Source organism: Bombus huntii, chromosome 2, assembly GCF_024542735.1.
Source record: "Bombus huntii isolate Logan2020A chromosome 2, iyBomHunt1.1, whole genome shotgun sequence".
Lineage (NCBI taxonomy): Eukaryota > Metazoa > Arthropoda > Insecta > Hymenoptera > Apidae > Bombus > Bombus huntii.
In genome coordinates, this window is record NC_066239.1 from 622,767 (window position 1) to 645,324 (window position 22,558).

The 22,558-nt window shown below is 31.9% G+C and overlaps 2 protein-coding genes across 9 annotated transcripts in view; both read right to left on the reverse strand.

Moving 5' to 3' along the window:
* The window catches only part of LOC126873472 (TGF-beta receptor type-1-like), a 79,455-nt gene extending 63,579 nt beyond the window's left edge, over window positions 1-15,876 (reverse strand). For 5 of the 7 annotated variants that reach the window (XM_050634379.1, XM_050634359.1, XM_050634351.1 and 2 more), the window contains exon 1: window positions 14,735-15,876. In XM_050634379.1, coding sequence (XP_050490336.1) covers window positions 14,735-14,819 — 85 coding nt within the window. In that variant the 5' untranslated portion in view covers window positions 14,820-15,876. The remainder of the gene's footprint in view (window positions 1-14,734) is intronic. The other 2 variants (XM_050634370.1, XM_050634399.1) reach the window with 2 other exon arrangements.
* A 570-nt stretch (window positions 15,877-16,446) lies between these two features.
* Window positions 16,447-22,536, reverse strand: LOC126873502 (UDP-glucose 6-dehydrogenase). 2 transcript variants are annotated; one of them, XM_050634433.1, is made up of 7 exons: window positions 22,286-22,536; window positions 20,640-21,122; window positions 18,956-19,153; window positions 18,249-18,695; window positions 18,008-18,163; window positions 17,748-17,938; window positions 16,447-17,576 (listed from the first exon to the last, which is right to left on the reverse strand). In XM_050634433.1, the coding sequence occupies exons 2-6, from the start codon at window positions 21,099-21,101 to the stop codon at window positions 17,762-17,764; spliced, it is 1,440 nt and encodes a 479-aa protein (XP_050490390.1). In that variant the 5' UTR covers window positions 21,102-21,122; window positions 22,286-22,536; the 3' UTR covers window positions 16,447-17,576; window positions 17,748-17,761. The 2 variants fall into 2 exon arrangements, with proteins under 2 accessions (XP_050490390.1, XP_050490379.1); XM_050634422.1 differs by having other exon boundaries at window positions 16,447-17,938; window positions 22,286-22,535.
* Between the last annotated feature and the right edge of the window lie 22 nt (window positions 22,537-22,558).

The window sequence follows — 22,558 nt, forward strand, 5'->3', positions numbered from 1 at the left end:
TTCTCTACAGTTTTCTACAACTATAACATAATTGAACTTATCTACAAGATACGACATTACTGCTCGAGTCAATTCTTATTAATCTAGTTAGGAAGCTTTTACTAACATTCCCTGCGATCCTCTGATTTCGCATCAGATTCATTCGCGCGTCTCGATCCAAAAGAGAATCTTTCTAATCGAGTGGCTCCCCGATTCCGCGTCGAGTTAAATAGTTTGCTTACGCCGCCTGTCTCGATGATTCGCCAATTTCGCATCGCGTTCGTTCACGCAATTCCAACTTACAACCTCTTGCGGCTGACTCGCTGACCTCGCGCCAGGTTCGTCTATATACATATCTGCTAGTGTTAATGCTAACACACCGCAACCGTATTCCCTAAAGCCCCAAAATACTCTCGCCGGCCTCTCGCGCTGCCGAAGCCCCGGCTCGTAACTCGTAACGGAGCGATAATACACATTAAAATGAACATTGATTCTGCAAGGATGCCCGAGTTAGCTTATAATTAACGATCCGTTGCACTCGGAGTGCCAATTACGCTGCTACCAATCTCTTTTCCTTTTATATGAACCTTTTAAATATATCAAATTTGCAAAATTATTATGCACGAGTTTTGATTCAAAAATATTTGTATTCTTCTCAAATCCTTACGTAATCGATTCATAGGAATATTATAAGTATTAAATTTAGGAATAAATAAGACATTAAAAATATGTCGTATGCGTGTATATGAAAATGATACGATGACAAAGACTCCAACAATCGGCGGCTATGTAAATTTTTTCAATAAGAAATTCATAGGGTAATTTATTTTAGAACGAAATTTATCGATATTTTAGCTTTCGAAAAATAAATCACAGATTTATTAAGTGTTGTAAACAATCAAATGTATACCTAATATTATAAATTATAACAATCAATTTAAATAATCATAAAAATGGAAAAATACATATTTAACCGTGAAATCAAAAAGAAATTAATCTAGTACATATATCGAGTTTTGAAAGCTGTAAGAATGATATATGGAGTTTACATGAAAGCATATAATAAATGACATTTCCTATTTTTTTATACGGAAGCAGTATTAAAATTCAATACGTTGTCGAACAATCCCGCGTTACCAAAGTTGTATTTTTATATATTTGGTTTTCGTTGCAAGTATATGTTCCTTCGTACTTTTCAAAATTATAAACATATTTTCATACTCGTACTATTAAAATACCGAGTATATTAAAATATTGCCTGTCTTAATAATTATACTAAATGTACATATATTTGGTTTCCACAAAATTTCATCAACTAATCAACTATTTTTGAAAGATTTACTCTAGACTTCCTCTTTAGACTTAACAGAATGTTTCCGTTTCCAATTGTCGTATTAAAATCCTTCTGTTTAATCCTAAAATGACATTGGAGTCAAAAAATCAGCAAAAATGTAATTATCGTGTTTTTCTTCCATAATCTTCGTGTAAAATAAATTGTACAATTACTCTTTTGAAAAAAATGTAAAAATAATATGCCTTATCGTGATCTTCTGTAGGTTTCAATTGTTTCCAGAGTTAGATTATCAGCCAAACGAACGATATCGATTCGAAGATTAAGATGACATTGTTTTACACACGCGACATTGTTCAACGTAATACGTAGAGCAGACTTGAGTAGAGTACAGATCAAACTAAGACAAACGTTACGGTGAACTTTCCTCACGAACGGGCTTTCGTGAAGAGGAAGACCGATTATACTACGCAAACTCGCCACAACAAGAGCAACTACATATAATCGAGTTGAACGGCAAACTGGTAACAAACCACCAACGAAACGAGAGTTCCGTCCGTACATGGCGATATTAAACACGAACGTTTAACGCCGTTCTGCATAATTTTGCGTAGCATCCAACACCAACTCTTCGTGCATATGAGACGCTATCAAAATAGAGCATGTATGTATTCCACTTTAGGGTGTTATACCTAAGCTTATTTTCTGAGGAATTTCTTGCAAGTATATCATTAAAATTAATGTACAAAATACAGTGGCAATTCTTATTAGTTATAGAAAATAATTCAGTGTTTAACAGGAAAATACGATAGTAATAATCATACCTTTGACTGGAGCTAAGATTCTTTTTATTTTTAGCAATTTTACATTTAAAAAAATATTTGTTCTCGATTCCGTTAAAATCAAAAGATCGATAATAATGAACTTATTATGTCTTTCTACTGCAATCATTAACTATAAGAATCCCTTTTGAACTTATTAAATATAGGGTGAATCAATGACAAAATAAGAAGTATGTATATAGTATGTACTACTGTCATAGTATGTAGTACTATCAAAAAAACTAAAATAACTTGTTACCTATTGGTTGGTTTGTTTTATCGAAAAACGTCTTAAATAAATTGTATTGCATTTCACGGGACTCATCAAGGGAGGAATGCAATTTTATTTTTTTATATAATTATATTTTCTGAGATATCAAGGAGACTGTTTTTTAAATGGCACTGGTATATTTTTTATAACATTGATCGACCCAGCTGGAAATTCTCTACAAAAAGGTACGGACGCATTTAACGACAGACTATTACTTTAGTAGATATTATACCATTAATTTGTCAAATTTAATGTATAAAAGACAAAGACAACGTAAACATAAGAATACCGCTACGCGTTTCGTGAGGTGTACGATTACGTAAGGATGTTCGGCTACTGATTTTACGCAATTGATTAACACCGAAATGAAACGACAATCAAGAATAAAAAAATTGCGTTTCGATTTTGTTTTTCAGTTATTGACAATTAAGAATATCCCTACACACGAGCAAACGTCCTTACACGAACGAAAGATCAGCCTAAGCGAGGAGCGATCCTCCGAACGACACATGAGCGACAGCTTACCTCGTACAAGTTGTAGAAAAAAAAATCATGGTATTCATAAACAACTCCGCGCGACGTTTTGCGGAAGAAGTGGTAGATTGAACATTAAACCTGCTTACTCGTGGAAATCGATAAGAGCATATCGAAAACTGCCCAAGTAGAGAGAATTAATGTTTCCTCTAATCCCTCGCTTCCGCGAGTGTCTACAGCGAAATCACACACGCACCGCGATAGCTCCGGCCGTGCATGTCCACAAAAAATACAACAAATTACAATAGTCGTTCGATATGTCCTCCGTTCTTTTGCAAACACAAAGCCTTCTTCGCTTAAAATTTTGCCGTATTGCATCTTTATGTGTCCCCAGTAGTAAAAATCGAGGGGATTTAAATCTGGGGACTGAACAGGCTAAAGAACAGGTTGTTTACGTCTCTGAATACCATGATCTTCTTCTGTACAATTTGTGCGAGCTGCCGCTCATATACCGCTCGAAGTGAGGATCGCTCCTCGCTTAGACCGACCTCCTTTCGTTCGTGTAAGGAGTATTGCTCGCGTGCAGGGATATTTTTAATTGTCAATAATTAAAAAATAAAGCCGAAAACACAATTTTTTTTATTCTTAATCTTCGTTTTACTTCGGCGTCAAGAATCACCAGTACATCAACAATCATCGGGTACGCCACTACCGCACATTCCTAAATAAGTAGCTACGTTCATAACGTATTGTGCTTAGTGCAAAATCGCGGTGGCATCGCATCGCCCATCTGCGACAATCGCACAATTGCACAACAGTCGCAACTGCGATGTCGCGTCACTTGTCTGGCATCGACCGTAATATGAAGGTGCATCTTGTGAGAACTTAGTATCAATCATTTCCGTACGATAACGAAATTTCTGTATTCCATCTTGATAATCATGTAAGATAAAAGATAGTGAACATTTTATCATTTGATTTCAGTAAGCTTGGTTTATTAATTTTTTTATTATTTTCATGCTTAAAATTATTAAAACGAAAGACTGCCTCTGGTACAAACGCGTACGGCGCGGCAAACGCACATAGGAAATCCCAAGTCACGGCTTTTGTTGCGACCGTAGCACTGTAGGACAACACAGGTCTAGTACAGCGTAATATTTCTTTGCGGCTATTCTTTTCTACCACTTTTCTATCACTTTTCTTAGAACTTTTAATTGTAATTTTAATTCTACCTCTGTGTTATAAGTTGCTCGTATGCTCCTAAACTTTTTTCGTAGCGTTTTCATCATTCTTCGCTTTTCGTTAATCTACTTTTAAAATGTGTATCTACATATTTTATTTCATAGACATGGACATAGACGTTTTTCGTATTCGGATAAGAACGATACAACATCGAAACGTCTTTCTTCCCCCGTGTTTCCTTAACCTCTATCTAACTACTTCTCCGTTCGCTTCGTAGTTCTTCGTTCGCTTTATTGCACAAGAACGAGCATTGTCGCGATAATACAACACTCTGGTTTTCACCAAGTTTCATACGTAACATTAACGTAAAATGTCATTAGAAAATAAAGCCTACTTTGATTTCGTAAGAGTAACGTTGCAACAGCGAGTCCAATGTCACAACAATGCGACATGTAGTTTTCATGACGACAAAAGTCGTAACATTTAGTATCATGACCGTAAAAGTCACGATTTACTGTCACGTGAAAACATACCTTAAACAGTCAGTGTATGGTGTACATATTTATACATATAGCCCAATAAATTCAACTATGTACTTATAGTACATACGTATATATTAAGACCAGATGGAAAGAAATGATCATAATATATAAGTCTTGGATGAATAAATACTATGTATATTTAAAATTTTTCTTTATTCTTCCCTCTGGAGTTTAAAAATTATTTAGAAAAATTATCCGAGACAATGTTTTCGTTAAAAAATTGTTCAAAAATTGATTGGAAAAGTAAACAACTCGTAGATGAGAGATCGACAGAATAGGAAGAGTGTAACAAATGTGCATATTTTAATAAATAACAACAATTTTTCTTGCTAGTGATAAAACAAATAAATTATAAACAAATTCTGATTATTTGTTTCAAGTAACAAGACGAGTTCTGACACTTGTCTAAACTCTAAAGTCGAAGCTTCTGCGTCTGTGCCTCGCTTAATTAACTCATACAAAACCCATTTGTCCATTTCCCTTACTTTTCCAATTTAAGTCAAATGACGAATAATAGTAGAATCACTTACATTCATTTCGAACGCTATTTCTCCTGTTGTTTCTCCATTTCTCATGCCATTAACAATCTTTTAAAATATTATCTATTGTGTATAGATGTCAATGACCTTTCTTTCTCCTGATTCATTTTCTATCCAAAAAATTCTGTTTTGAATCTCGCGTACCAACGTTACGAATTTCTTCAAATATAATTTTCAATAATTTTTGCAATATTTTTTTCAAATTTCAACTCGTATAAGGAAATCACACGAACAGGTATTCTGATTATTCATGACCAATGCCAAATTTATTATAAATCTTAACATTGAATGTACGTGATTTATAAAAAATTTCTTTTCTTTTACTTGGTTGATAATTGAGATATTTAGAGACCATACTGATCAATTCCATAAACTGAAAACTTTAACAACATCGCAAATATTTTTTTACATTTACTTGGAATCTACGTTTGCTTATGTTAAGCAAATAATTAAGTAAGTAAGTAATAATTAGTAATTTACTAATAACATTAGTAAATTAATAAGTTATAGATTGTAGATTGTAGAATTTTACGTCGAATAGAAGCATCAGATAGTTTGCAAAATTTAATTTTGCTCATTATCATTCTTTTTACTATTAAACAGGAAAATTTATTAGTGTCAGTTTCTAAATTTCACTAATAATATCACTTTAATATTAATTTTAATTTAATTAATTAATTAATTTAATATTACTTTAATATACTTTAATATTGTAAAAAGGATTCAGGTAACACATAAAATTGAAAAATTGTCGAAATTTACGAAAGGCGATGTGTCTACTAATTTTCGAAGGACTGTACTATTTGAAATATCATTTTACGAGATTTGAAATTTGAATTGAATCGAGACTTCTATATATATATATATATATATATAGTAACTGCCAAAGATCTCTCTGACCAAATATAGATTTATTTCAGTGTATATATCTAACTTATACATTAATAAAATTCTTCTTCTACTCGCAGTACGTATTGTATTGTATTTTATAAAATGTTTTACACTATACACGTTACATCGCGATAAATTTCTATTTCTCGAAATTCTTTATATTTATTTCCATCAAAATTTTTTTATCGTAACGATGCGATGCAGTAAAATTGCACTTTGGTTGAAAACTTGTAGTACTATACCATATCTGATACTACGCAAACAAATCATTAAATCAATCAATCGATCAAATATTTCTTTGAACTTAAAATAACTAAAACGAAACGTCTAAATATGACTGAAAGCGACATTTATTATGTAGGAAGCCGACAGTAGACCAAAGGAAAATAGGCGAACAGGGAAACACTGAGAGAGAACAGAGAAAAGGAATATGTCGTAATCTCGCCATAAGTTAACATTAACATCGAATACAAGGCAGGTAGCTAGCTAAGACATCGATCGAGCAATTTCTTCACGATATTCTCTATCAATTAAATACTTCCCGGAAATCATCTCTAAAGGAATTGTCAAGTGACCAATAACCCTGTAACGTGACCGTTCACTATGTAATTTATCCGATAACGCAGATTCGTGATTGGTCGCGTAGCGATCGCGCGATTTGTATTTAGACCTAATTTACTATTCAACAATACGGTTGCGTAGAATGTATTCTCGAGAGAATTTTGCATTCTATAGGCCGGATTCACGCGTGAATGTGTGTGTGTATGTGTATGCGCGCGTGTGTGTGTGTGTAATAATAATAATATATATATGCAAAACAAACGACTCTTTTTTACATAGTAATGTGTTACTTGATTGGAATGATGTTCGTATAATAACCAATCAGCTGATTCACGTCTTTCATCATCTTTTTTCTCTTTTCGTACATCCTTCTTTTTATACATACATATTTCTTCATCTATCTTTATACGATTACGCAATTGTCGTGGGAAATAATGAAGAATGTTTATACATTGAAACTTATTCCACGTGTACATTATAAGTAGACAGTGATAAAGATATATCATGGCGTTTTCTGTTGATCGATGAAAGAATATAGTGACGAGTATTGTATATGTACGTAAATAAGAAAATGATCGTAAATTCAACAGATTTTCTATTGTGAAACGTTTTATTTCTATAATATAGAATTTGAAAATATACATCTTACACTTCGAAGTATTATAAATACAAAGAGGCTTGCAAATAAAGCTACAAATATGAAATATGTTTTAATATAAATCGGGGAATGGTTACTGTATTGTAATTCGTCTCTGACCGTGTTATGAAAAGTTTTAGTTTTATAATGTAGGATTCGAGAATGCATTTCTTATATTTTGAGGTATTATAAATGTAATCGTCTTTCAAATTCTTATTATAAGTAATAGTTATAAAATAAATTAAATTTGATATAAGAACTTTTCCTATTTATGTATGTACATATATGCCATTGTACACTACTGCTCAAATATATGTAGGCACTTGTTTATTTTTGGTAGGATATAATTTACAAAATTAAGAATAGAAAGTCCCAGAACAATTTTATCTCGTATTCGAATTATCGAACTGTAAATATCAAAAATTTCTGAATAGTTTCGTTGTTTAGAAAGAGCTTTCATGATTCTCACTTTGTTTAATACTTAGTACATAAGATAAGAGAAGAGTCTTCCAAATCCGTAGCGAGACTGTTATGATTAATTCTAGCATTAACCACTTAATACTTTGAGGAATCGTGTATTTAATTTTAATATAGCATTAGTAATGATTTAAGTGGAAAATTTCAATTTAGTATGATATAACGTAATTTGTTGATTCCATAAAAATCTTGTTTTCTTTTCAGCATTTACTAATAATAAGTATCTTAAGATCTCTTAATCATTAGTTTCCCATTAATTCATATATTTAGCAACATTCATATACATGTATTGTTAATACAAATCGACCAAAGTATCCACATATAATACTCATGAGCAGTATATATCCGTTCCTCTTATATCAAAACCATAAATATGCGATTCGATGGATTCTAAAAATTCATAAGCGAACGTAAAATAATCAAATAATTCTGGAAATCATGAGTCGAGTTTAAAGTATAACCATAATCTAAAAACAAAGGAAGGGGACATTTAGCTCTGCTTTCCTTTTTTACTGAAATAGTAGAAATTCGCACATTCATGCTATCGATCATGTATTGGCATAAGGAGTTCCATATAAAATCTTTTGTGTTTTATGATTCTAAACAAGCTAATTTTTACACGAAGAAAGTTTATATAAAATCTCAATTTTTTCCTAGTATACAATAGAATGGTTTTTTGAACTTGTTTAGCACGAACGAAAGTCGATAATCGAGTGAATGAAAGTTATTCACAACGGATGCATCTTTGGTGAAAGTTGTGTACCAGTACCACTGAATACACAATAGCTTCACGTTCCAGATGTTTGATCAGGAAAATTTTTTAATTACTTTGAACTGCATAACGTTAGAGATATTTAGAGCGTTATATTATTTTTCGAATGAATATATTTAATATACTTTTAATACACTTTATTCGTAAATGAAATTTCATTATATCACGTAATGCAACATAAAGTAATAGTAAAAACACTTTATAATTTAACATAAAAACAAGAAAACCTTAAAAGAACGTAACTAATGTAAATAGAGATTAGAAATATAATATTAATGCAACCTATGCAAAATGAAATAGACGATAATAAGAAGAAGAACATTTTACAATAATTTGGTTTTAAAGGATGATTAAAAAGGCATTGCAGTAAATTATATGCTTATAAAACTATATCATAGAGTAAAATAAATCTTTATTCGTCATATTCTTATCGTATTAGTATACTTTTAATAAAAGAGAGTATTCTAAGAAAAGAAATAAATGAGAAAATTTAATGTAAAACACAGTGAAGAATCGAAACATGTAAAAAGGGCGATATAAAATATTTGTTATAATTCAATCCATTTTGAAATAGAGTTCTATTCTACAAACGTGAGAATCTTTTGGCAGTGATCTTGTCCACAAATTTTTCCATTTAATTTATATTGTATATTGTATATTGTCAGATATAGCGGAGGACATGCTGGTATTGCTATAAAAGCGGCGAGGCAAATGAATAACTACATGTAATTTTATCGGTATTTTTTTAAAAGCTATCTACAAAAGATTGAGATTTCAATAAAAGCATTATGTAATCAACTGTATATAAAATTTTCTATTTGAAAGAACAAATATTTTCTCACGCTTTTCATCACAAATTAGTTAAAGAATAATTAGTTTTCTCAAGGATTATTTATAGAATTTGATCACCCATACTCATACATCAATAGTAATTTGTAATCAAGATTATACTAGATTATATCAGATTATAAACGAACTATCGATTTTTATAATTGTCATTTAAATTTAAGAGTGAAAACAATAATAATCAAATTTAAAAACAATTAATACGTATTAATCGTAAACAAACTAGCTATTAATCTTAATCATTGTCAGTTAAACTTAAAAACAATAATCACTGAATTTTTAAAACTGCTCAATAACTAAACTCCTTACATAAACAAACTAGTGCTCGATCTTGCGTTCTTTATTGTAAATTGAAATAATTAAATTGCACGCTTTACTTTATAATACCCAAGGCTAAATTGTAATATTGGGTTGGCAACTAAATGATTGCGGATTTTGTCATTAGATGGTAATCACTTAGTTGCCAACATCAGCATCGATGTAACATAAATACAATAGACAAACACTTTTATCAAGCTCCTGGATATTATTCACTTCTGATATTAAAAAAAAAGTTGAATGCCTATGTTACATTTACGTTACGTGAAATAAAACTTTGTAAAAATAATAAATTTTGAATTTCTAACAAATGATTGTTAACGAGTTTGCAATTTTAGCTACTCAAGAATGGACACTTGCTACAAAACATAAGAGGTGCACAATACCTCATTTTATTAATTTCAATTTACTTCATGTGATTTCTTTGTTAATACCTTAGATATCGTTTTCTATTTTAGAAATAATTTGGTGGACCAGGAACTAAGATGAGCAAGTGAGACTTGTGCTAAATGCTTCTTTCTCAATAGAATGAAGTCGATTGAAGTAAAATAGATATAAATGATAAATATGACTATTGTAAAATATGTATAAAAAGTAAAAATTAGTAAATAACTTCAAATTCATTCACTGAGCATGGGTTATAGAGTAAATTTTGTAGTTGTGACATGGCAGGGAACTGAGAATTTCACGTATAAGAGGTCATTTTTGGATATAAATAAATTAAATTTTTCAGAATTTCCCTTATGAAATTACAGTTATTATTTTTCTCTGTCATGTAAATATACTACTGTAAATATACTGTAAATATACTATCTAACGTTTTCAAGAGTGTTAAAAACTGACATACAAAAAAATTTCCACTTTGTAGGATCAATTAGTATGCAATTTATCCTCGAATTCCAGAATGTAGTTTAGTTAGAAATGATATTAAGTCTTTGATATCTCATAAATAGTGAACTATATATATATATATATAGTAATTATTATAAAAATTAGTATTACAAATTCACTATTTATGAGATATCAAAGACTTAATATTATTTCTATTATATAGAATATTATATATATATATATATATATATATATATATATATAATTAAAAGCATTGCTGATAATTTATAAAAAGATAGGAAACACGACTATGACTAAAAGAATAATAAAAAATTATATATGTATGTATGTACACATACAGTAAGGATCGGGATACCGCAAGAAAAAGAAAATAAACAAAAAAAACTTTGAAAATAATCTAATCACGATATCCTAAAGTATACATAATCAAATATACAATAGGACTGTTTCTATCGCGTGCCAATCGAAGACTGCCACTTTTTTCCGTTACGTTGACTGTATGATCGCGCAGCATCTAGCCACGATTTAACCGTCGCGTCAACTCGCACTTCAAAGATACTTTGTCTCATCGCGGTTACTAATTTCTACATACAAATGTCTGTATAAAACATAAGACATATAACAAAGATAAAGGAAACGTTAGTAACATATACAATGATGAGAGAAACTAAACACAATTTATAAAATTTTCAATATTACACAATATTACAATATTACAAATTACAACCAATGAAGTGACATAAAAATCAACATCACGCCATCTTTCGAAGGCTAACAAACCTTTTTTTACAAAGATACTGCAATACTACACAAGGTATATATGTTTACGCGCTGTTTATGTTGCTTTTGTAATGTGCGTATGATTAATATTATTAATTCAATATTATTGATATTAATAATATTTATCCTATCGAGGCTCGCCATTTCGAAATGTGCTATTTAATCGAAATAAGACAATTTTTAACGATAATATTTCCCATAATTAAATCGTCATTTCAAGATTCAGGATCATTTCACAGTCATAGTAAAGTAGGTCGTTGAACTTGTCTTAACATCGGCTACAACGGTACAAAGTAAAAAATACACAGTGTCATTTTATATGTAGTATCAATGTCAAGATGACCTTAACTTCTTCTAAAAAAAACAATTTTTTTGAAATTTCTTAGCCGATTTTATCCAACATTTCTAGCCGATTGAAAGCTGATTAACTTTTATTCGAAACATATGACATGGTACAACCTGTAGATTCTATCAAAAATTGTACAACGCTTTAATTTCAATCAAAAATAAAACAAAAATAAAACACGTTATGCTGTAATATTCTGTAATATTCTATTATATGCAGTAAATTCAGTAAAATACAATATCAATATATAATTCTGTTATGTTAAATATAGATTTTATAACACTTTATAATACAATCTTGTTCTATTCCATAAAAACGTGATGAAAACCACAAAAAAACAAAAAAACATACATGTATAATTATACTATGTACATATAGTAAAATAAGTAAAGTTGAGTATCTACATAAAATTTTAGCATACATATTCAATACACATAGATTGTATCAAAAATACAGAGACACAACAGAACCACACATAGACATGTATTCGCATAGATGCTAGATATTTCACCGTCAGTGTACGTAAATAAAAGTTCTGAATTTAACAAATACATGCATTAGTTTTATCTGAAAAAGTCGGAAAACATATCAGCTTGCAAAACCTCCCAATTTCAAAGTTCAAATGTCACAATTTTAAAGTGTCACATTGCAAAATAAAAATTACTATTTATCAAATTGACACGGCGAATTGATACAATTATATACAGTGAAAATTATCAAATAAAAATTGCAGGGTCTCTTAACTTCAAATATTACGCCGATGCGATTCAAATTATTTGCAAAGTTACCGATGAAAATATCGGAACAAAGTATCCTGAAATATATATTCTTCTGTTGCAAGAGGCAGCAATTTCTTCGAGACGAGTGTGAATGGTATCGAAGGAAGGTCAACAAGACACCGAAAGAGGCAAAAACAAAATGAGATTGATCGTAAAGTATCTTAATTAACTATCAACGAAACGTGGCGCTAAAAGGCCGTGCTCTGACTATAAGGATGTGTTTATAATAATAATAAATTCATAGCATACGTAGACTGGTAAGTCGAGGTAACACGACGAAGCAAGCAACATTGGAAAATCAATCATTTGCATACACATTGCACGCACAATTTACCCGAATGATTACGTATCTCGCGAAGACGATTGGATTTCAAAATCACGAGATACCGCTTATCGACGTCTTCGTTATGAAAATAACTACCATGTAAGTAATTACTGTACCGCGATTTTAAAACCAAGTTTCCATCTTGGGAAAGTTTCTACATAACAAAAATAGCGAGTATTTTTTCTTCTACGTGTAATTCAAATATTTAACGATTTAACTATGAGAGACGAATTAATTTATTAATTTGTAAAGGCTTTTAGTCTTTTCAATAAATTTTTCATTTAGTTAATACATGTATATTTATCAGTGGATTCCTTAATTTTTTAGTTTGAATTAAGTTTAGTTTCAGCTGCCGTTATTTATATTGGACTTTAAGATGAAATATGTTACTGAGAATATGTGAGAACTTATACATATGTAGGCATATAATAATTTAGATATTTTTTACTGCCCTTCTAAAGAATTATCTACATAAAAAGTACGATTACATATGATATATGTATTATATTTACACAAATTTGGTTAAAACCAAGCATTCTTTAACTTTGTACTATCAAATAATACACTATCATATTTTTAGTGTATTGCATTGTCAATTGTGTTTTATATCTTCCACGATGAAATAGTATTTACATATCATTGCTAACATTATAACATAATAATTCTTTTGTACTTAAATTTCATTCTAATTCACTTTTACAACCTCTAATACATTACATCACAAAATTGAATGCTACAATTCGATAGTTTACATTGTTTAAGTTATAACAATAAGAAATGTTTATAAAATTATTATTTTAACATTTCGAGAAACATTGTTACAATTTCTTCAGTTTCAATACGTCTACATTGCATTTTGTTAATATTTTCAACTATACTGATCTTTAGTTAAATTATATCGTACTACACATGACATAGTATTATTTCTGTTTATATTCTAATTTGTCATTTAAGTAACTAATTTATCGGTTCGACTATCTGATTCAGATTGAAAAAAATATTTTTTCAAAGACATAAAAATGATCTAACAATTACAAATAATGAATGTAAAAATCAAGGTACAGTGTGTATCTAACATAACAAGCAATATTATTTATAGAATGACTGTGAATATTATTCAGATTTTCTTTGTGCTTTTACGTAAACATATATAGAATATATTATACCTGAGGCCTGAATGAAATAGGTTAGTAATAATTTTATAACAGAACACTACTTTATAGTGGCAAAAAAGGAGTTACCACATAAATTGTGCGTGAAACAGGGAGTTTATATTCATACAGTTTGTGCCGATGAAACATATACCCTTCCGCATACTCGACAAGCCTCGGTACAACAAGATTAATTCGGCCCTTCTGTATTCGCGCATGATGCCGCGTTGCTTACGGCTTACGCAACGTTACGTAGTCCGGAAAGTAAAAAAAAAAGAAGAAAAGAGGGGAAGAGCAGGAAGAACGGTCGGGCAGAAGTCGGAAAGAAGAGAAGAATGAGAAACAGGTAGAAACGGATGCACGAATGAAATTAGGGAGGAAAAGATCGACTCGAGAAAGGATCATACAATACATATACTACGTATGTACAATGACTAGAAAAAGTATCGGAACATGCCTTTATATTCAAGCGAAGCCTTTTTTTAGTTCTACAGTTTTTCGTTAAATGTTTGTTCATCAAAAAGTTGTCAAATGACAAACTGATTTTACTCCACTTTTTGCCAGCTTCACCATCTCATTATCTAATTTCATGATTAACTTTCAATTCTCGAGAAACAAATGTCTTATTTCAACAAATTTATTTATCGAGTATGGTATAAGCTATAAACAGTAGCAAATTTTAAAAATACTATCTGTAACATCATCATCATTTTTCTGTATATTTAAATTTGCGGAATGATTTATATGATACGAAAACTAATATATCTGGACCTAAGTAATTAGTATGTATATGCTGTAGTAGTTTTTGTAACCACCGTAAAAGAAAGAAGCAACGAGAAATAGAAAGACAGAACGAATGAGAGAGAAACTAAACTGACGGGCAATGGAAGCATTACATACCGTCCACAATGCATGACGTGTGGAATAAATAGAGGAGCGCCAGAGCGAGAAAGCTCGCTATGCCGCCGTCGCACGCGCCTCTCATCTTCCCTCGAGTTTTCCTTGTGATCGTTGGTAGTGGAGGTGGTGGTGGTTGCGGTGGTGATGATGGTGATGGTGATAGTGATAGCGATAGCGATAGTGATAGTGACAGTGATAGTGATAGTGATAGTGATGGTGGCGGTCGTCGTCGTCGTCGTCGTCGTTGTCGTCCTCGTCGTCGTCGTCGTCGTCGTCGTTGTTGTCCTCGTCGTTGTTCTCGTCGTCCACGGCCTCGCTATCCTCTCGCGAAAAAACAAATTTTCGCGAAAGCAGCCGCAGCTCAATGGCGACGACAGCAAACGGCGACACGAGGATCGCGGTCGACGTAGCCACGGCGGTATCTTGATACCCAGAATATCATCTTCTTGTCGACGTGGGGCTAAGGCCAAGTTCCCCGTCGACGGAACACTTGTCACCGTTGATCGCCTCTCGCTCTCATACGAGCACACACGCGTACACAAACTGAATGCACAGTGGTTCTTCGTTACTCGGCTCTCGTGTTATTTTTCCTTCGTTCTTCCTCACGTCTCACTCTCATCTCGTAACTCGTGGTGTTCGCGCTAACAAGGTCCCTCCTTTTTTTTTCTTAACCTCTCCCACTCTCTCTCTCTCTTGTGTTTTTCGTTCACCGCGCCGATGATCGAACACCAACTCCACACACTTTACACTGCGAACAATTGACAATAAAACGAAAGGTTACTTTTTTTTCGTAATGTGTTCAAGCGCTTCACGCCAAGAACCTCGTTGCCTCTCATCGTCTACATCGCGCAAGGCAAGCCGCCATTTTCCTACTGTACTGATAGGCCCGGCCTATTATCCCTGTTGGCCAACAGAGAGAGAGAAGCTTGCACCGACAAAGAAAAAACCAACAACGAACGTAATGATTCACTGACAATTCGATGAATGGTTCGATCTCGCGCGAATCACGCGACACCAACTCTTTGACATCATCGTCCGGCTTGTAAACGTAACCTCCAGACAACTGTCACGCGGACCACTTACGAATTTTCACGGCGAGACTGAGACACACAACGACTCGTGCTGTTGCTACTGCTTACTGCTGCCGCTACTGCTGCTGCCTCTGCTTCTGCAACCAGTAGTTCGTTCAGCGGCGCCATCGCTCTTCCAAATCAGGGCCGTAAATATCAACATCGACATCACCGCGAATTTCAAGGATTTTTGTTAATTACTCATATCACTTCATTCGGAATTTCGTATATCGATTACGGAATTAATTTCATGATAAATTATCAATTTGCAAAAAATTGACAAGTTTAATGATATAATTCCTTCAACGATATTCAAGTTATTATATTTATACTCAATAATTTTATGTAGCAATAACACTTTGAAACCTATATATTTCTTACATAAAAATTGAATATGTGTATATATATAATGATGATACTAGTAATAATTTTTGCATTAAAGAAAAATTTTTTCTTATTTTTTGCAAATTAAAGTTTTCTTTTAATTGTCCTTCGTTTCAGGGAGCAGAATGCTGAAATATTTGTTTGAAAATAGTATACACTATTTCGCTTAAGGAATGTTAATGGAATATATATGTATGTATATACTAAGTGTATTAATGTATTAATGTATTAACGTAAACAATCAATAAGGACACTGAATTAGAAAACTTTCTGTTAACATTTATTTATAAATCTCGTGTATATAACCACAAAAGTAAATTATGTTGCTTGGAATAAATCAATATTAAATTATTTGTTTATACCACTTTCCTGTAATTACATACAATGGAAATAGTTCTTGTAAAATTATCATGAATATTTTAATTTGCTAATCTTCTAAGACTGTTTTTTATAAATGGTATTACATATTATACATTATACAAAACATTTTGATATCAAACATATATCAAATATATTTGACATATAATATAATATACCAAATATAACATTGATATTATTGCTTACTTTTTTCATTCCTTCCTAATGTTACTACCACAAAAGAATGTAATATTTTGAAACTAATATTTTCTCTACAATAAAGCAGAAAACAACTTTCATAACAATTTCATTACAACATTAAAAGTAGTAGTACCATTAAGAACGAATTATTTACACTTGTAGAAATATCTAATAAGAGCGTAATATTTAAAATTAAATGGAAAACTATAGGAAAAGTTTTCCAAAAATGCAATAAATGAATATGGAAGTATGAAAAAATAGAATTACAATAATTCTCCACATAATGGAAAATACTAATACATCTTTTTAAGTTAAAATATTGGTAAGTATTGTACTGTATCCTATAATGTCATAGTGTATCGCAATAAGTAATGTAATTAGTATCAAAAACTTCATACATCCGTGCTCGCTCGCGCAGTATTTGTTTTATATGCGTAACATATATTGCACAAAAAGTAAAGGAATATTCTTTGTTTGTTTCTTTTAAAATAGGATCTTTCGCTATAGATCGTGTAAATGCCCACTTGTAAAAAGAATAAAGCTACAATATTTACCATCATAATTATAATAATTGCAGATATCTACATATCAAATTATGTAAAAAGTATATATAAATGTTTGATACAACTGACGTTGTTCACTACTACAAACAGTTACAATAAGTGATATATATTAGGTACATACTTGTTCTCAAAAAGGCGCATTTGCTTCCAACATTTATAATCTTAAATCTAAGCTCCATCAAAAATGCTCGATCTTTCAAAATTTTGTGAATCTACATTTTTTGTAAATTTGAAAAAATTATAAGCTAATTTACTATTTCACAGAATCTGTAAAAAAGGAAAATACTTTAAGTGAAAGCAAATACTACTTTCTATGTCAAGATTATTCCGTGGAGGGTATAAAATCTAGCACATTTCGGAATTTACAAGATTATAAACCCATTCGCGTGATAATTAAAATATTTATGAAATCAAATAAATTCGGTCTCATATGACAACCTGCGTATATTTATTTATATTTGAGGTTGACTTCCCCATGCCCTTGAAAGTACGGTCCTCGTAATCCTTTTGCCAATAGTCTGTACGATAAAACCTATCTTTTGTAACCTATCGTGATCTAAAATTTTTCTTCCATCGAAAATATATGCAGGTTTCATCATGTTAATATAAATTCGTTTGTAATCCAGTTCCTAAAACAAATAATAAATCATAAGATAATCGTAAAACTATTTTTTAAAATAATTACAATTGTTACTTACTACAAACTCATCCCATTCGGTACAAAGTACTATAGCGTGTGTATCTTTCGTAACACTATAAGCGTCTTTGTAAATACTGATCCTGCTTTTTACGTATTCTGGATCATTAGTTACACTCGGATGTGTCAAATCCTCGATAATTTGACTCTCCTCGACCTTTATAAGAGAAAAAAGATACAAAACGCTTAGTAATTAATCAAATGTACATATTACAGATTACATTCTCATCGATGAGAATTACCTTGGGATCATATATATGAAGCATAGCACCCTCATCGAGTAGGGTCTTAGCAACGTGAATGGCCGGTGACTCACGCGTGTCACCAGTATTTTTCTTGAAGGCAAAGCCTAGCATAGAAATACTTTTGTCCGTGACGGTATTGAATAGAGACTCGATTACTTTCGCGGAGAACCTAGATTTCTGGTATTCATTCATGTCTATGACTTGTTGCCAATAGGCCGCTACCTCCGGTAAGTTTAGACATTCGCAGATATACACCAAATTAAGAATATCCTTTTGAAAGCACGAACCACCAAATCCGACCGATGCGTGAAGGAACTTCGATCCTATTCGAGAGTCAAGGCCAACAGCCCGTGCCACCTCAGACACGTCCGCGCCAGTCGCTTCACATACCGCCGATAAGGAATTTATGCTTGATATGCGTTGCGCCAAAAAGGCATTGGCGGCCTAAAATCACAATTAATTCAAATAATTACATAATGATTTTACGTATAAGCTCGACTACGTGCCGTAGCAACATGATATTTCAAATGTAAAACATGACGACGCAGCGTTGTCATTTATTTGATAAATAATATTGCTTTTCCGTCTTTAATATTATCAATGTATACATTGCGTTGAAATTAGTTAATTTCGTTAATTAGCATTTCGCAAACAGCAACGATATCGTTTCGCCAATAAACCAATGTTTTATTTCCTGCTTTTACCAGCTTAGATAACTCCGAACTCCAAGTGTTCGTAGTTAAAATATTCTTCCTTGGAATCCAATGCTCGTAAACTTTGCATAATTCCTCGATGGCCGCCTGCCCTTCCGGTGAGTCCTCACCTCCGATCAAAACGCGATCTGCATTCACTAAATCCTCAATTGCGGTACCCTCCGCCAAGAACTCCGGGTTTGATAAGATCTGAAGAAGAGATTACGTCTTTCCTATTACTCTCGTCTTGCACGATTGCGATGAAACTAAGAACACGTGACAAATAATAGAAAGGCTGATTAGCTGAGAAAGAAAAAAGGTCATGAACGATACGTGGCGAATGAAAAGCAGTTCGAATAGAAAATCTTGTACACTTGAGCAGATTCGAACTCATCAAGTATTAAATCAGGTAATTCCAAAGCCCGGCAGTTAATATGTATATTGATCATAGACGTAAGCAAGAATCAGGAATATTATTCGTTGCATATCATCGAACGATTATTTCAAAATATTGTTGAAATGATAGATTGAACAGCTGTGGAATTAAATATTTATATAAGGTCGTACACAGCTGATAATTATCGATAGAGACATATCGAGGTTCTACATTTGGAAGATACATTATTCGGAATAATTAAAGAATCAGTTATTTGACTTTCTCGTTTGCAATAATATTTGCTTTTAATCGTGACTCAATTTCGAAATTTATCTCTTATTATGTTTCTGAAATTTTAAACTAGCAAGTATATTTTAAGTATTTTAAAAGATATTTAAATTGCATTAGCATAGCCCATAAACAGAAAGGAAAAGAGATTAATCCACATGCACTAAAAGTTGTATCTGGCGAGCGGCGAGCCTAAAAATAGCTTCAAAGGATACAGTAAAATACTCTATTACAGGCAACAAGCGGCTGTTCTAAACTTCCTTTGCCCTTGTTTTACTTCGATTCTCAATCCAATAAACTACATATCTATCTGTTCAATCTTGGCTTCTGAGTACTTTTACACAAAGGAGTACAGGAAGCCAGCCACGTGGCATTCGACCCATTACTCTCTAGATTCTACACGACTTTAAAATCTAGAGAGAGAGCAACGAAAGGGAAACAGAAGTTCCAAAGAAAGGATTTATACTTCGATCAAAGTAATTAGCATTTTACAACTGCCTTGCACGATAATTAACCAACTAACAATATTCTGCTGAATTTGCAAGTCGTAGGTTATAAATTTTTCTTTTATAATTTCACGGTCTTAAGATATAGGACAATAAGACTATTTGTAATTTATGGAATTGATAAAATCTCGTTTGATTTATCACCGAAATTGTTAGGGTTATACAAGGGAATGTATTAATAATTTGCAACTCATGCAGATGTTTATATAAGAAAATATATAAAATATTTGAAATAAAGTATTCATTATAATATTTGAAGGACGAAAGAAATCTCTATTTAGATTCCACCTTTTTAAATGCTTAAAGATATAAATTTGCATCAAGATCCCCAATTTACTTAGGACTTGTAAAATTTCATTAATATTAGTCTCATTAAGTAAAAGAGTCTAGAACGCGAAATTAAATCATTTTTTACTTCACCTCAGCTTTTCTTACATAAAATTATCTATTACGCAGTAAAAACATTCGATCAAGATTTCGCCGACATGGTTGATGCAGTCGTAAATTTTCGTAACAGAAATGTTACCTGATACGATACTCCTGGTTTATGGTTGGCACGCAAAATATTCATGATACTCTCCGCTGCTCTGACTGGGACTGTGCTCTTCTCCACAACGATTTTGTCCCCGGTCGCAATTTCCGCGATCATTCTGGCTGCGTTCTCGACGTACTTCAAATCGGCTGCCCTTCCTTTCCCATTGCCAAATGTTTTTGTCGGCGTGTTGACCGAGATAAAAATTAAATCAGCCTCCTGGATCGCGGTCTCGATGTCCGTAGAAAAGAATAAATTTTTGCCGCGACATTTACGCACAACCTCATCGAGACCTGGTTCATAGATCGGAAGCTTTTCTGAGTTCCATTGTGCAATTCTTTCTTTACTCTTGTCCACTACAGTCACCTGAATCTCTGGGCACTTCAAGGCTATCACGCTACACGTCGGTCCACCTACATATCCGGCACCGATACCGCAAATCTTTCTGATAGTCATATCGATCGATTTATATCGTACCTATCAATCATTTAACTATTACTAGTTATCTTCTTCGAAGAAAAATAATTTGTATAGTATAAAATAATATATATATAGTATATAATAATATAATAGTATATATAATATATAATAATAATATGGATTAATATATATATATATTGCAATGATCATTAACTATGGCAACATTGCACATATCTTTATTTCTAATGAAGCAATTTTCTATCAGATTCTGCATTTTACTTTTACAGTACCAAATTTTGGAAGTCATATGAGAGTAGTATATACTACTAACTGATACGAAATTTAATACTAATCAATTATGTAATAAGTATATGCTATAATAAAAACAATGATATGCAAATACTTTTTGTGTTCACTTAAGTGTATTTACGTTTCATAGATTCATAAAGTTTTTAGGGAATGATATCAAATTTTTATTTCGTAATGTTTATTTCATATGTATATTTACTGGAAAAATTATAGTTATTTAGTGCTAACTGACACTAAGAATTATAGCTGCAATATACTATATTTACAATTACAACAGTAATTTATTATCAGCAAACATTTTTGCACCGACATTTGCAGACACCGAGATCTTCTAAATTGAGAAGTATGTTGATAATATTAATCTATAGTTAAATAAATCGAAATCAACCGAGATGTTTTTTCCGCGACATTCTTCTCTTGTTAAACTGAAAATTGAAAGATTCTGTCGGAATATATATATATAAAATGTTATATTATATATATATATATATATATGTTCCGTTGATATTTACTGAAACGTAAATTTGATTGTTGTACGAGTTACAAAATTTGTATCATAATATAACAAAAAAAATTAATTTTAACATTTACTTTTTTCACAGACTATCCTCAACGTTAATTTAGGTACACATATTCATATTTTCACCGATTCAAGTAAAGTATGCTTTTCAATGAAAAATGTTGCGTACTGCTATAATTTAATTTGGATTTGATAGAATTAACATTAAAGATGTATTTAACATGTTTTTGTCAGTAATCGCGAGCGGAATTCTGCATGACAACTTCAGCATGCGATGCAAGTAGTGACCATAAAATCTATTGCTAGCTTTAAACAGATAGAATAGAAATCTTCAGTAATAACGTTTAAGATAATATAAAACAGTTATACTTAATGTATATACTAACATTACCTGTAATGGTCCAAAAAGTACACCCAAATAGAAAATGTGAAATTTCTCAGAATCGACAGTGGGAGGGAAGGAAATGTCACGATAAGTCGGAAACTAACACTAATCATCCAGGTTACGTACTGTCACGAACACACTAATAAACGAAAGTTTTTCGAATACCAAGTATCAGCTTTCATGACAGGTGAGTTTCTTAGACGGATTGTCGGGACATTATGAACTTAACACATCATAGCCGCTACGCGTCCTCCTTCAGAAAATAGTCCAGAGTGGAGG

Bases quoted from the DNA above. Each gene is read 5' to 3' on its own strand.
- LOC126873502 (XM_050634433.1), bottom strand. From the start codon at position 21,101: ATGACTATCAGAAAGATTTGCGGTATCGGTGCCGGATATGTAGGTGGA. The intron at 19,154-20,639 runs GTAACATTTCTG...TCTCTTCTTCAG, and splicing joins AACCAGGAGTATCGTATCAG to ATCTTATCAAACCCGGAGTT. The intron at 18,164-18,248 runs GTAATTCTCATC...TCTCTTATAAAG, and splicing joins TTCATATATATGATCCCAAG to GTCGAGGAGAGTCAAATTAT.